The sequence below is a fragment of the Equus przewalskii genome, chromosome 20 (genome assembly GCF_037783145.1).
Source record: "Equus przewalskii isolate Varuska chromosome 20, EquPr2, whole genome shotgun sequence".
Lineage (NCBI taxonomy): Eukaryota > Metazoa > Chordata > Mammalia > Perissodactyla > Equidae > Equus > Equus przewalskii.
In genome coordinates, this window is record NC_091850.1 from 24,899,366 (window position 1) to 24,915,562 (window position 16,197).

General features: G+C 38.0%; 1 protein-coding gene across 3 annotated transcripts in view; it reads left to right on the forward strand.

Annotated features, from left to right (window-relative positions):
* Positions 1 to 8,147: 8,147 nt before the first annotated feature.
* C6 (complement C6) overlaps positions 8,148 to 16,197 on the forward strand; it is a 62,232-nt gene continuing 54,182 nt past the window's right edge. Inside the window, exons 1-3 of one of the 3 annotated variants that reach the window (XM_008537127.2) lie at positions 8,148 to 8,396; positions 13,649 to 13,811; positions 15,261 to 15,417. In XM_008537127.2, the coding sequence (XP_008535349.2) occupies positions 13,669 to 13,811; positions 15,261 to 15,417 (300 nt within the window). In that variant the 5' untranslated portion in view covers positions 8,148 to 8,396; positions 13,649 to 13,668. Of the gene's footprint in view, positions 8,397 to 8,633; positions 8,929 to 13,648; positions 13,812 to 15,260; positions 15,418 to 16,197 lie in introns of those variants that run through there. The other 2 variants (XM_008537126.2, XM_070586901.1) reach the window with 2 other exon arrangements.

A 16,197-nucleotide genomic window follows, 5' to 3' on the forward strand; every position in this document is an offset into this window, starting at 1 on the left:
TTTCTTCAAGTTCCCACTTCATTCTTCTTTCTCTCTGCAGAAAGGCTTTCTCTGCTTCTCCTTGCATATGACTTAAGTACACTTCCTGTTATGCCTAACTAGAGTCACCGAGTCCCAATCTCCAACCTTAACACATGAAATTCAATTGACTCATATGCAATCCTGGTGCATCTGTCTTGTCCAAGACGCAGAATCATGAGACCTGCAGCCAACTCAACAGGTCCTATAGGATTAGCTTTTCTGAGACAAGACTGGATAGATTTTCTCCAAAAGAGCACAGGGGCAGGAGAAAATAGAGGCAGAGAGAATGACCTGCATTTTTAGAAGATACAATATTTTAATAAATATTAAATAGATACTTCTAAAAACCTATATAATTCGCATATTTATTTTGCTTGTTTTCTCTCTCCTCTGCTCAATAGACTGTAAATCCCGTGAAGGTAGAATATTGTTTTTTTGGTTTTGTTCACTGTTTCAGTGTCTACAATAGTGCCTTGCAGTAAATTTTTGCTGAATGAATGAATAAAGCCTTTGGATAACGTTAATGGCAGTAATTATAGTGAATATGACCTAATAGACAAAAGAATAAGCAACTGCATGCACGAGGGAGGTTATAATTCCTGTGATAGATTTCTTATAATTTTCAGTACTTCTCACATTCATTTTTTCTATCCAACTACCATTATCTTTTAACTAAAGTTCCTAAAAGAACTAACCAAACTTATTTTTTTTTTTTATCTTTAAGTCTCAACATAATGTCTGGTGTGTAATGGGTGCTCAGTGAATATTTATGGATTGATCAGTATAGGTGAATAGAGACTATTGCTCCTATGGCACTTAGAAAGGATTTTGCAAGCCATAAAATGCTACCCAAGTGTTAGATTGTTATTTTCATCATATTGGAGCTTTAGGAAAATGCTGTAGATTGAATGTTTGTGTCCTCGTAAAATTCTTTTGTTGAAAGCTAATCCCCAGGGTGATGGTATTTGGAGGTGGTCCCTTTGGGAGGTGATCAGGTTATGAGAATGGAGCCCTCATGAATGGGATTAGTGCCTTTATAAAAGAGACCTCAGAGAACACTCTTGCCCCTTCCACTGTGTGAGACTATAGAGAATAGATAGCCACCTATGAACCAGGAAGGGGGCTCTCATCAGACACTGAATCTGCCGGCACCCTGATCTTGAACTTTCCGGCCTTCAGAGCTTTAAGGAATAAATTTCTGTTTTGATAAGCCACTCAGCCTATGGTATTTTTGTTTCAGCAGTCCAAATGGAATAAGACAGAAAATTTCCTTGTTAACAGTGGTCAAGATGCACGGGACAACTGGAGATCAAGAAGCAAACTAGAAAGATGACCCAAGAGGTTTGGCAAGATCTATTTGACTTCAATGAGCTTTGTTGCCTTTTCCCAGAAGGCCCTGAATTAAAATCTAATCCAAGTTTCTCTATAATCCTAGAAGAGGCAAGAATTTGCAGAGGTTTGCTTTTTTAGATCTCAAATTACATTTCTATTACATAGATGTCTATGTTACACTAGTTTTAGACTAGGAGCCTAAATAGCGGTTCATTTTCTTTTCATTCCAAAGAATCGTCCAAGGGCTTATTCAATTTATTATCATCATTATGGATCACTCAACAATTCAGCAAATACGTAAATAAAAACAGTTCTTGGAGCACATTGCTACAGGAAAGATCATTGCCTCTTATGCCAAATGAGTGAGAACTTACATAGTGGAATTTTACCTGAGGGCATGTATGTAAAGGCATAAAGTAAAATTCAGCCATTTTCTTGCAAATTCATTGTGTATAGACAACCCAATTCAATCAACATTTATTTTACTTCTAAGTTAATCAATTATAAATATGAATATTATTCAGGACCTGTCATTAAGGAACTTTGAATATATTAAATGGAATAATAGAGAGTAGGTGATAATACAACATACAAGTAATCATAATATCTGGCAATATCAGGTTCTACATAAGAGGTAAAAAGAACTATGTAAGCTTAAAGGATGGAGGAATCATACAATATCTGATCTTAAGGGTGAAAGTGTTTATTGGAATGGTCCTTGAAGAACAGATATAAAATACACTACTATTTCAGAATTTGAAATTGAGGAAGAAAAAGTTTCAAGAAATACAATGGCAGGAGAAATTGTAGCCATTTTGAAGAATAACAAGTTATCCAATTTGGCTAGATGATGGAGTATACAAAAGGAAGGAGAGAAAAAAATATCTACAGATGTTATGTAGGATCAAATGGCTTGGGTTTCAGATATTAGATATTAGGGCTCTTTCCTAGTTCAGTGGTCTTCTGAAAAGAACAACATTGAGATTTTGAGTAGAGTTGTGGGGCTGGGAGGTGAGCTCTGGAATGACTAATCTGGCAGAGTAGTTTAGGAGGAATTACAGAAGGAGTACTAAGGCTCAGAGACCAGTTGAGCCACTGTGCAGTCTTCAAGGTGTGAGTTCATTGGGTCTGGAAGTGAAGTTGCAGCTGTAGGCATGGTGAAGAGACAGAAAAGATGGGAAGTGCACAGACAAGAGGCTCTTCAGAGACAACAGCTACAGGATTTCGCATCTAGTAAAATAGAGGAAGTGGGGGAGAGAGGATGCCATCACTGTGATATGGTCTTCTATTTGGATACTATTAGTGAACATTAGGATGCAGATTTGTGGACTAGGAAGCAATCAACACAAAGGTGATGGATAAAGCCATGGAAGCAGATATAACACCTGATGAAAGGTAAGAGGCTGAGCATAGAATTCCAGATGGGAGTAGGAAGAGAATCACAGAAGGAGGAAAGAGAGGAAACACATGTTTTGTACTGTGTCCAAGAAGCCAAATGTGGATTGAGAAGTGGTCATTCATTTTGGCAATTAGGAGAGTACTAGTGGTCATTGAAAGAATAGTTCTTGTAGCCTGGTTGTATTTATAACCCAGACTGAAAAAGAGTGAAGTTAATGAGTAGATGGTAAGAAATTAAATGTAGTCAATTTAGCCTTTCTACTAATTTTAGTAGCAAAGGAAAAGAGAAAAAGAACATGGTAGCCTGAGGTCCAAACCTCTGTTTCGTCCTCTTGAGAGTTTTAATCTATAATTCTCCAAGTGAAATAATTCAATTTGCAATTTCACTTTATCTGCTCATACACTGACTGACAAAGTACACTCTAAAAGGTTTGTGAAACAGACCGGGGTCATTAGCCTTGGCTCTAATGAGGTATTAGAGTATTTTTGCTGTAATGGTAAGTTGGCATGTGAATACTTAGCATATGAAAAATCCTTCAGATAGTCAGCAGCCTCCACTGTTCATTATCTTATGTTTGGAGTCATTTTCTTGGCAAAAAATACCACTTGGCTGTGAATCTATCATCATTAAGAGAGGAATAAAGATTTTTAACAAAATACATCTTCTCCTTCTGGAAAAATGATACTTGCTCCATCTTAGCTTTTCATGTCCTGGCTCTAATTTCCTCCTACACTCTTCTGTTCCTTTATAATTAAAGGCCTTTTCTACAGGTCAGTCTGCATTTAAGCTCACTAGCAACTTTCTACATTATGAAAATATGGAGCATTTTGCGTGAAACGGTATTTCATGTCACCAGCCAACACTTTCAAAAGGCTTCGGTTGCTTAAACGGTTCAGCTGGTGAACTTCGAAGTACGCTTTGTTTCTCAGCAGCCCACATCCAAATATTGTTTAGAGAGCGCTCATATTCTTGCACAGAGGCCGACCTAAACATAATTGCACACAAGCATTCGATTCCTAGCTCTGGAACAATCACCCATTCATCAGTCCCATGTAAGACTACTTCTACTTCCCAAAACCAACTGGACACTGTGGTTGTAACGATCAGACCAGAAATCTCTCCCTCGGGGTTGCAGGGTTCAGAAAATGTTTTCTGTAAAGGGCCAGACAGTAAACATTTTAGGCTTTGCAGGCTATGCAGTCTCTGTTGCAACTACTCAACTCGACGGCTGTAAAAGTAGCCACAGACAATGATTCATTGTGTGATTTTATTCTAATAAAACTTTATTTACAAAACAGGCATTGTAACCGAAAGTTCGGTCTCTGAACACGATGCCAATCCAAATAACGAGAACAGAGTCTTGAGTGGAAGAGGAAAGGTTTTACTATGCCAGGCACAGGGAGCAAAGCAAGGGCTCATGCCTCAAAAATTTCTAGCTCCCTGATGAGGAATGGGTAGGGATTTTTATTTGGGGTTTTGGGTAGGGGAGGAGGAACATGTAGCTTGTGCAGCTCGGTGCTTTTCCACCAGCCTGCGTTTGGCCTTGAGAGGCTGCAGGCAGCCAGGCGGCGGGGATGGTGAGATAGGAGGATGGCAGGTGGGCGTCCTTCGCCATTGTCTTGTCTTCCTGTTTGAGGCGGGTTCAAGCGCCGGGAGTCCAGGAGTTGAGGTCTGGGAAGCCCCCGCTCCTTGATCTTCTTGAGACAGTGGCTTTCCTGGCAAACTTCAAGGACACATGATTAGCTAAATTTTAGTGTGCCTCCAACTCCAGGCCACCTGGGCTGTTAACAATTTGTGACTCGCATTTAGTTGTAAAGCTCAAGGAGTCCAAGTTTAAAGAAACAGGTATTTACATGTGAGTGGAGCTAGAGAAGCAGGAAAGGGGGTGGTGGGTTTTAGTTTTAACCCCATATACGCTGGGTTCAATGTGGGGAACTGATATCAGGGCTGATGTTAAGAGCCTGTAACAGCATCAGGCTACATTTGCCTCAATGGCTGCTCCAGAAAATGACCCTGAGTGGGATATGTCATTTAACCATTCATGAGGACCCAAGATGGGGGACCCAAATACATCACAGAAAAGACGCTAGATTCTCACAAGATGCTAGGTCAGTTCCAGTACTTGGGTCGTAGGCAGTTGCTCTCCGTCTCAGAATTCCTCCATGCCACATTCAATTCTCTCTACCTGTTTTTGCCGTGCCATGGCACACAACTTTCTCACCCTCTGTGCTCCTCATAGTCCACATTGCTTAACAACCCTGGGTAAGGGGTCAGCCCCACGGCCGAGTGGTTAAGTTTGCAGGCTCTGCCATGGCGGCCTGGGGTTCGCCAGTTTGGATCCTGGGTGTGGACTTAGCCCTGCTCATCAGGCCATGCTGTGGCACCGTCCCACATGGCAGGACTAGAATGATATACAACCAGGATGTACATAATGTGCAGAGGCTTTGGGGAGAAAAAAAAAGGGGAAGATTGGCAACAGATGTTAGCTCAGAGCCAACCTTCCTCTCTAGAAACAAACAAAAAACCCTGTGTAGGCTCATCCTTTTGGCTCCTGACTTTCATCTCTCTAGGTTGTCTTCTAGCATTTGCCCTTAGCTGCAAACACAATGACTTTAGGAAAAATGTATTTAATTTTAGGACCTCAGATAACCAACTAGAAAAAAGAAGTGAACATGCTTAAATGAAATGTTTTTTCTTGCCCAGTCACCAAATATTTTCTCTACTTATTTTCTCAGATACTCAAGCGTAAAACTGCTAACCCAACCCCAAAGGGTCTTCAGCGCTGGTCTGTGGCACACCACTCGACTTTCCTTCTTAGCCTGAAATTCCAGTCTCTAAATTCTTCATACAGTACAGGAGAAAGAAAAGAAACTGTAAGTGAGACTCCTGACTTACTCAGGTTGTGGACAAGTAGCTACCATGCGTGTTAAAATGTGTTACTTTAGAATAGTGGTTTCCCAGCTGTGCTTCGAAGAATATTTAGACTCGCTGAGATAATCATTCTCCACTGCATGGTGAAAATTTCAGCTAAGAAATATTTTTTTAGCTGTTTTCCAAACTGAGAATATAATTGATACTTTTAAAAGAAGTTTTCTACTGTTTTGAAAAAAATTGTGAAACATAGTTATTTTACCAGAGGAAAGAGTTTCCACAAAGTAAAGCGACTTGCTGACGATTATGTAGCTGGTTATTACAGAATCAAGGGTAAAATGTAGGTGTCCACATTCCTGATCCCTATAGTTGTCTTTTTTCTGTTGCACTATTTTGTTCTGTTTCACCTTAGCATAAAATCTATATTAGCCAATCTCAAACTGTATTGCGAACCCTTCATAGAAGCATAATTATCATTAGATATAAAGAAGATGATTGACCACTGCTATATGAAATGTTCCAGATTAAATGTTCTATTTGGTTTTGCTGATATATGAAAACATTTTTTTCTGTAATAAACTTGTATCAAGTAATTTTACTAAATTATTACTTTTAATACGTGTCTATAGATTATTCTGAATTTTCCACATACACAATCATATTGTCTACAAGTAATATCATTTTCTTTACTTTCTTTTCAATGTCATGGCTTTTATCTCTTTTCTTTCCTTGTGTCACTGGATAGGAACTCCAGCACAGTATTGAATAAAAGTGGTGATAATAGGCATCCTTATCTCTTTTCTGATCTAATGAAGAAAAGATTCAATATTTTCCTGTTAACTCTGATGTAAGCTACAAGTTTTTTGGAGACACTCTGTCAGATTAAGAAAGTTATTTTCTGTTCCTAATTTGAAGAAATTTTTTATCTTGAGTAAGTGTTGAGTTTTACTAAATGTTTTTATGCATCTATTGAATAAGTTTTTTGGTTTTAGTTTCATTTACTTTATTCTACCTTACATCATTTATAAAAATACAGTATAAATGCAGAGGATTAAAGAACTCCTTTTGAAATATAAAACTATAATACTAACTGAAGAAAATTTAGGAACGTATCTGTGACTTCAGATTTTTTAAACAAAGTAATTTCTTAAGCAAAAGAAAAAACTATCCAAAGCAAAAACTATCAAGGGAAAATAGACAAATTTGATTACATTAAAATTAAGATTTTTCTCTTCGATCAAAGACACCATAGGTAAAAATAATACATAGGTGTCAGACTGAGAGAAGAAATCTGCAAAATCCAACACTTACAAGGCATCAACACCTGGAATGTATAGGGCACACCTGAAAATCAGTTAACAAAAGTCAGTAAAGAAGCACAATAGAAAAATAGACAGAAAATGTGAATTGTTAATTCACAGATAGGAAAACAGAATGTCTGGCAAGAATACAGAGATGCTGAAGTGCACTATTGATCAGAGACCTGCTGATTAAATAACCAGGAGATACCACTTTACATACATCAGATATAACATCAGTAGGTTGGCAAACAACAAATGCTAGTAAGAACTCACTAATGAGAAGCCCTTGCAGGCTGCTGGTAAGAGTATAGACGTGTATAATTTTTCTAAAAGCAACCTGGAAGTCTTTAGGAATTTTCTCACAGGTTCACAAGGAAAGAGTATATTGTGTTTAGAGTTGCAGGGAGTTGAAGGCAATAAAAGTGGACAATAAGAGTGGATAAGTAAAATACCATTGATAACACCAAATGTGCATGCTGCAGTAGATTTACACTGAGTAAGGCTCAGAAGCATAATGTTAAATGAAGAAAGCAAGAAATCAAATAAAACTTTTAGCAAAATACCACTTATGTAAGTTACCAAAATACACGTGGAAAATGAGACTTTGTATTTTTGAAGGATACACATATATCTAAGTAATCCTATGTAAGGACAATCATCAAATACATTAACACTTGTAACTAATCTGGGAAAAGAAATGAAACCAGATCTTGGGGTGAAATAGTGAAGAAAGGGTAAAAGAAGACCTTACACAGACCAATGATGATATAGTTCCGTAAACTATGGAATGTGATCAATTCTGTGCATTGAAATCTTTAGAAAAAGTATGACGTCATTTAAAAAATTACATATGTATGTGTGTTCATGTGTACACTTAGAGAGACACACATATATATGTTATATGACTGAAAGTATTTACTCCAAATATTAATAGCAGTTTTGTCTGTTTATGAAAAATGATTTTAATTTTCCTTTTCACGCTTTTCCATATTTTCTAAATGTTCCTCAATAAATATTCTAGAATCAGAAAAAAGTAAGAATCTGTACATATTTCAATTAAATGGACGCATTCCTAAAGGGGAAGGCAATTTTAAGCAATTTATTCTAAAGGGTTTTTAAAAATAGAGTCAGAGATTTCTTTCCCTGCAACAGCAATATGTATTGCAATAGCTCTTGAACGGGAAAATCATTGAAAATTCAGGCCCCTGTGTAAAATCTTGCTCAGAGTTTCAGGATTACTGCTGATTGAAGTAATCATTTGCAAAGTCCAGAGTTTCCACAGAACGTTTGTTTTGACAACACTCTAGGTGGTGTTGGGTCTCTGGGACATAATGGCATTGTCTTGTGTTAGCTAGCAATAGCGAAAGAAAGTTTGTTTGGATTTTCATATAAACTCTTTTCATTGTGAATACCTATTGTTTCCACAGCTATTTGCAGATTAGCTCTCCGGACACCACAAACTCTGTTTAAAGGTGAGTGACATCATGATTTCATTTGTAACCTTAATATTTCAGAATTGTAGATTGTGTTTCCAACAAACTTACTCTTTCTTGCATTAAAATACATAACTCAGATTATAGCCATTTCTTTGTCTTTCTTTTAAAAGAAGAAATAACTACTTTGCTAAAATCTCAAAAGAACCAAAGGTTTATGTCTTTTAAAGAAATATCCTGCCAGAGAGCTACCCTGTTAAGATCAAGTTTTTCTATGAGCTAAACTACAGTTAGAAGTAAAGCAAACATAACCTTTAGCCAAAGGACCAGTCATGTGCCTGGGCTCCCCAGCCTGTCCTAGCAACGGTAAATATCATTTCTTGAGCCTCTGGGGCATGCACAAAAGAAAACAATAAGAAATAAGGGATTCGAGACATTTACAAGGAGACGAAAAGGAAGAACCTGCAGTTGGGGGCAAACTAGAGCATCCTCTGAACCTGTCGGGTAAGATGTGCCGAACTGCTTTATGGACGAATCTTTCATGTGACTCAAGTACTTCTAAACGTGACAGGTCAGAATAAGATGGACTTCACTCTATGCTAGAATTCTCTAAATGCTCACAAAGCCATCTTCAATGGGCCCACTGATTTTTAGAGTTCAAGAGGGAATGGCAAATATAAAAAAACTGCAGAATTGCTGCTCTTCTATCATGATACTGCAGTGGAAGGTTTTTCCTTTCTTCCTCTATTCACTGAACATTCTTTTGTTCCATGTTTGTTTGGTAATGGGTCGAATGCCCACATGTAATTTCAGATGTCTCCAAAATGCCTAGAGATGTTGGAAATGAATAAATAAGGAACCATTTGATATTATATGCTGGGCCATGGAAATTAAAAAAATAGAGAAGTAATTATCTTTATTTGAGTGAAAATTATCCTTTTAACATAAAACAATTTTTCCTCATAACAATAAAATGTTATAAAAGGAAAAGGTACCAGTTAGCTCTTTTATTAGCATCTCCTAAAATAAGAAGCTTTGATGTTATCGTCTTAATTTATAGCATTTTCCAAATTGCCTCAAAACAGTTATAGTCAAAGAAGAGATCAGGATATTGTATAAGAATTCTGTCCTTGCAGTTTTTGATGAGAATTGGAATAAAAACCACATATACTTTCCAAGCTTTGGAAGTTAAAACAGATAGTGTCTGCTGAGAACTGAGAACTGGTAATCTCTGGTAATTCAACTTCTCCCATTCATTTACATGCTGATTCCACAAAATGCTCTAAGAATCTGTTTTGCCTACAATTGAAGGAATTATTCTGGAAGATAGCTATCTGTTTAAAATCTAATAAGAAAAAACAAATAAATAAACCACAATAAAAACCCCTCTGTTTAGGTTTCTTTGTTGAAGTGGTTTGTGTATAAGAAGATCCCAATTTGGAGGTGGGGGGATGGGGTGGTGGTCTGTCTAGCAGTTAACGGGGAGACTTCACATTGTCTAGGAGCCTTGGCTCCCAAGGGCCCCGAAGCCAGCGAAAAACCACCCAGTCTGGACTTGAGTCTGATGATTAGGACTCACACTATTCTGTCTGATCACTGCCTAAATTTTGTCTGGACAGTCTTGTCCCAATGTCCTGTGGTTCTATGCTGTTGAGGAAAACCAGGAAAGGTAAGTTACTTATCAGTGAACTAAAATCAGTAGGCAAGCTCAGCAATCTTTAAAGGAGCCTCTGATTTTTATGATTGAAATAGCCTAGGGCTGTAGTAGCTTGTCTATGAGTTGGATAAGAAAGTTTGGATAAAAAGCCTGAGAAGCATCTTCAGTTGCCGTCTACCCTCTGCAGACAGTGATAATGGATTCTATTTCTTTGTATTTCACTCAACGCCTAGCAGCACACAATAGATACTCAAACGTGTGTTGATTCCATTTTAAATTGAAGGACACATTCAGCCATATGTCAACGGATTTGGTCACTTTTATTCTAGCATTTTTCTCTGAGCTTGTAGGAGAGTTCAGAAAGCTTACTGATTTATTAAGAAGAAATGTTCTAATTTCTGAGCATATTGGAGAAACAGTTCTTATATCCGATTTCAAACTCTTGGCTTGAGTGAAGATTTATAAAATGATGAATCCAGTTTTTTTTTTTTTTTTTACTGAAATATCCTTTCATCACAACTGAGAAACATAAATGACCACATTAAAATATGATCAGAAACTCACCCTCTGAGACATTCGTTAGGGCAATTTGGCATATCTATCAATATCTTAAATTTCATATCATTTGACTGAGCCATTCTATTGTTAGGAATACACCCGTTGGTCCAATGGATATAATACAAAAGTATGCTAGGATGTAATACAAAGATGTTTATTGCAGTGTGTGTCTATACTAAATGTCTGCAAATAGGATAATGGTTAAATCCAATATGATACATCCATATGGTCTAAAATTATGCAGCCATTAAAAAGAATAAAGTAGATATGCATATATTAATATGGAAAGATCTTCAATGTATACTCTGAAGAGAAGAAAGCAAAGTACAGAATAGCATACATCATGGTTCCTCTTTTTCGTGTATGTATTTAAACCACATGCATGCATGTGTGTGTGTAAGGTGATGTATGGGAGAATTTTCCCTCTTTTGGTTACCTATAAAAAGAGAAAACAGTGATTATGTGTGGGGAGAGGTTCTGGCTACAGGTAGAAGAGAACTCAGGCCTTATGTTTTTCTTTCTGTTCTGTTTAAAATTTCCAAATATGGGAACATTATTTGTATTTTTTGAATGTCAATAGAAGTTTTCTGGTTGGTTACATTATAAGCCATCTTAATTTTCTTCATCATAGATTTCTATATATTTTTTTCTTTTTTTTGAGGAAGATTAGCCCTGAGCTAACTACTGCCAATCCTCCTCTTTTTTGCTGAGGAAGACTTGCCCTGAGCTAACATCCATGCCCATCTTCCTCTACTTTATATGTGGGATGCCTACCACAGCATGGTGCTTGCCAAGCGGTGCCATGTCCGCACCTGGGATCCGAACCGGAGAACCCTGGGCTGCCGAGAAGTGGAACGTGCAATCTTAACTGCTGCGCCACTGGGCCGGTCCACTGTATATTTTAGAACACAACAAATGTTATCAAATAAATAAGAAGTGTACTGACTAAACAAATTACAAGTGTTTTAAAAGTAAAGCTGTATCTCAAGAGGCCTAGTTTTTTATTTCAATCAACTATTACAACTAACTAAAGCTAAACCAGCTATACTGCAAACTATCACTCTTGCTAAAATGATGCATAACAATTGAACAGATGAGTTCATTTCCCAAAAGTCTAGAAAATATCCTTAATCTGACAGAAATTTTAAGAATAGTATTACAGGGCCGGCTCCGTGGCTGAGTGGTTAATTTCGCGTGCTCCGCTGCAGTGGCCCAGGGTTCGGATCCTGGGCGCAGACATGGCACCGCTCGTCAGGCCACATTGCGGCGGCGTCCCACATCCCACAACTAGAAGGACCTGCAGCTAAGATATACAACTGCATACGGGGGGCGGTTTGGGGAGATAAAGCAGAAAAAAGAAAAAAAAGATTGGCAACAGTTGTGCCAATCCTTAAAAAAAAAAAATAGTATTACAGAAGTGGCCATAATTATGGACCCAAATTACACTATTCAGATTTCATTAAAACCCATTTCTAAACATTGTCCTACACTCCACCAGTTCAACAATACTTATTCATTATATACGATGCTTGCTCTCATTCTCCTAAATGCTGAAATAAACAAAATGGACAAAAAAAGATTAACTGCCATGGTGTTTACATTCTAGTGAAAGAAGAGAAAAGAAAGAGGAGCTATTTATTTAAACTTAGTTTATACATTAGGGGGAGATATATAACAGAAAAATAAAGCAGTGAAGGAGATAGGAAACTGGTGGGAATTACAATTTCAGATAAGATGGTCGGAGATCCTATTTTATTTGTGAGATGAAAAGCGACTAAGGACATATTTCTAAATCACTTTGAATATGAATAACCTTACTTAACATCAAAATATATTTTCTATCTTCACGTGATGCTTGTTGTAATTTGAGGAGCCCTTAATTTTGAAAAATGCATGACTAACAGCTACAATTAAATTTGTAACACTTTTAAGTGTTATTGCTAATTTGAAAGCTAATATTTATTGAGGTATGATTTTATGCCAATGGTTATTCTAAGCACTTTACATGAATTTTCTCACTGAATCCTAACAAAAGCCTTATGAAGAAGGTAAAAGTATTATTCCTATTTTATAGATAATAAAACTGAGACATAGAGAAATTAGATGAATGGCATTTTACTTCTTTAAATAAAAATTAAATATTAATTACAGCAGCATTTTCTATATTATCTAGTCATGTTGCATATTTTGTTAGAGATGTAAAGATCAAAATAACAATATTGGGAGGCAGAGATGGTTTTGAAAATTCCTTTCAATAATTCACAGATCCTCAAGGTTCCACAGCACACCGTTGGAAATCACTGGTCAAAGTTTTCTCCAGCGTGCAGCCACAGCTGGATAAACGCTGTTGTGGCCTGGGTGGTGGAGCTCTAGGCATCCAGATGAGCCAGTAACACAATTATTGGTGTTATTAGAAATTCAATGCAGCCACGCACCTCATCCAAGAATGTGGAGTCTTCGGCTCTTACTTGGCATGTAGCCTCACCATTCCCGCACCTCCCTAAGCCTCAGTTTCATCATCCATAAAATGAGGGAGCTTAACCTGGAAGCTTCAAAGATCCATTCCAGCTCTGATTTCTGTGACCCTATACGTAGAGACAGTTGGACAGTGAACTCTCTCTTTAGCGGGTTTCCAGGATGCCGGGAAGCTAAATAAAGCTTCCAGAGGAATGGTCCAAACTCCTTCCTCAGTCCCGGAAAAGTATCAAAGTTGAAAGGTACTTGAGGGTACTACCCACAGAAAATGAGCAGCTGTTTTGAAAAGTATAAGATTATATAAGAATTTCCATTTTGGAATGAAATAGGATACAAACATATACTACATATTTTGTCTTACAGTCTATCACTAACAGTTCAGAGAAATTTACTAGTCCTGGAGGTTGTAACTATGGGAATACCCACCCTAAGAAATAGGATTTGTACTCATGAGCATGTGAATTTATAGGTGTTAACTTGCCTTAAGGAAGGCAGGGAGATGCTGATGTTTTCTAAGATCATATTCGAGTCTGTAATTGAAAATAACTTGTAAAGTTTTACCCCGATAAGGTTGGATATGTATTACATCCTTCCTCCTCAGGGCCTGGGGGCTCTCAAGGCATGGCCAGACACTCCATCCTGTATTTCATCCTGCTGAGTGCTCTGATTGACAAGAGCCAGGCCTGTTTCTGTGATCATTACCCATGGACTCAGTGGTCTAGCTGCTCAAAGACCTGCAATTCTGGAACCCAGAGCAGATGGAGGTGAGTGTGAGCTATGTAGCTTTCCTTTGTGCCCTGGGTACCCTGGAGGACAGAGTTAGCAATATCAAAAATGCCACACTAAGCAATGGGAAAAAAAACAATATCTTAAAGTGAGAACTCGTGAATTTGGATGGAATTTGAGGTCTTTTCCATATAAGGTTGAAATGAAGTCTACTTTTGTTCTCTCCATAAAATTGAAGAGTTTCAAAAAAACTTAATTAGGAATCTGTGTAATATCTTCAGTTGACTATTTAACTTACTTAGACTCACCACTCAAGCTTTTTTTCAATCAGCATATAACTCTGCTTGCGTGCAGTTAGTGAGTTCATTATAGAGAATTTTCTACTTATTAAACCGAGTCTAACGGAACCTCAATTGAGTGGCACTGTTAGCTATTAGCTTGATTGTTGGCATGCACAAGAAGGCAAGAAAACTATGTTTACTTGATGGCATTTAATAATTCAGTCTTTTCACCAATTCAGACTACTTGTCCCCCACATTTCTTTAAATCGGTTTCTTTAAATCTGTTAGATGTTTCTGGTCCATGGAGATGCTCACATGACATGGGGGAGAAAGACATATATTTAATGTGTTTTAACCATTATAGCACTTTTTAGAGACCTATTTTAGAAAACTATTTTTGCCTATGTAGTGTGAGTCTCGTTAAAATCACCCACTGACTTCCCCAATAAACCATCCACTAAGTATGTAAAAACAGGTTTGTTTATAATACTCCCCTACTCAAGAGTCCCTCAGTAGCTCTCTACTGCCTACCAAATAAAGTGCAACAAATATCCAGTCCCTCTCAACCACGCACTTCTCAGGCCCAGCGCACAAGCTCCTCCATGGACACGTCAGGCTCCTCCATCTTCAACTGTTGCATATGCTGTCCCCTCCACATAGCCTTTCCTTTGTTGCCTGAAGAATTCATATGAATTTTTCAAGATCTATCTCTCATGTCATATTCTGTTTGAATCTTTGGCCCCACAGCACTCTGACTCCATCTCAATCATTATACTTATCACATTGTGTTATCATCTTTTAAGCAATTTGCAGGAACTTTCTTCTCTTTTCTTTCCTATCCAGTCCCTTCCAGGAATTCCATCAGGGCCAGCTTCATGGATGTGTGACCTGTCAGTAGCACAGGACCCCACACCTAGAAGAGCTCTGCGCTTGGCTTAACGCTCTGCCATCACTGTCTAGAAATTCTTAATAATTTTTGAGTAAGACGCCCCCCGTTTTCATTTTGCACTGGGCCCCACAAATTATGCACCCAATCCTGAGTTCTGCTGAGTGGTAAGAACTGCACACATGCCAACCTGCCTGATTTTCCATGAAAACCTTCTTTTCTTTTATTCACTGTAGTTAATTCTCGACAATATTTTTCCTATGGGGCTGGAGTCCCAGTGAATTCACTCATTCTAAGTAGTTTTTTCCTTACTGTTATAGACAAATAGTAATAGATCAGTACTATCTGGATAACTCTTGTGACCAGCTTTGCACCAAGCAGGAGACTAGAGAATGTAACTGGCAAACTTGTCCTATCAACTGCCTCCTGGGAGATTACGGACCTTGGTCAGATTGTGATCCTTGTGTTGAAAAACAGGTAAGGGCCATATGGGCATATTCAGGAAATCTGAATCACAATAAAATGGCTTTTGTTCCCTGACAGGCTCAATAATCACAGAAATGCTGAATTTCTTCAATTTCTGAAAACAAACTGTCCTAGCTTCCATTGAGAGAAAATTCCGTTTAACAATTTTGGAGAGTTGTGGGGGAGGATTCATTTTACATGTTTTCCTGTCCTGCAACCAACAAAAGGAAATTCTGTCCCCAGTACTGGTATTGCACCTGCCCAGCTCTGAGTTCCACTGCCTGTGCTCTCTGAGAGCTGAGAAAGCACAAGCAAGGGCTAGACAATGGAGATTTCAGTCCAAGCTTTAAAATCGGATGGAAATGAGGGATGTCAATCCACAGCCTGACTCCTGGCCCTTCCTCCAGTTGCCCTCTCCCTGGGGGAAAGTCCCTCAATTTGTTTACTGTTCCCAGCTGCACTATTTACCCACCTCAAGTTCATTCCTGTAAGGGCGGTGGCCCATGTGGACTCCAGTCAGGGCAGGTGATGAGAATTCTCACATCAGGGAAGAAAAAGAAACTTATTTGTGGAGCACTCCATCTCTGAGGGAAATTTTTGTAGGCCCTTTACATACATCACCTGATTCAAACTTCACATCACATTGTGTTTTTCTACCCATTTTTCAGGTCAGGATGTCATAGCTCGTTAGGTGTTAAGCAATCTGCCCAAGAATATAGCACTGAGGAGCTACATTTTGAACTTAGATTTTTCTGATTTTAAAGTCAGCACTTTTTAATCCTATCATATTTC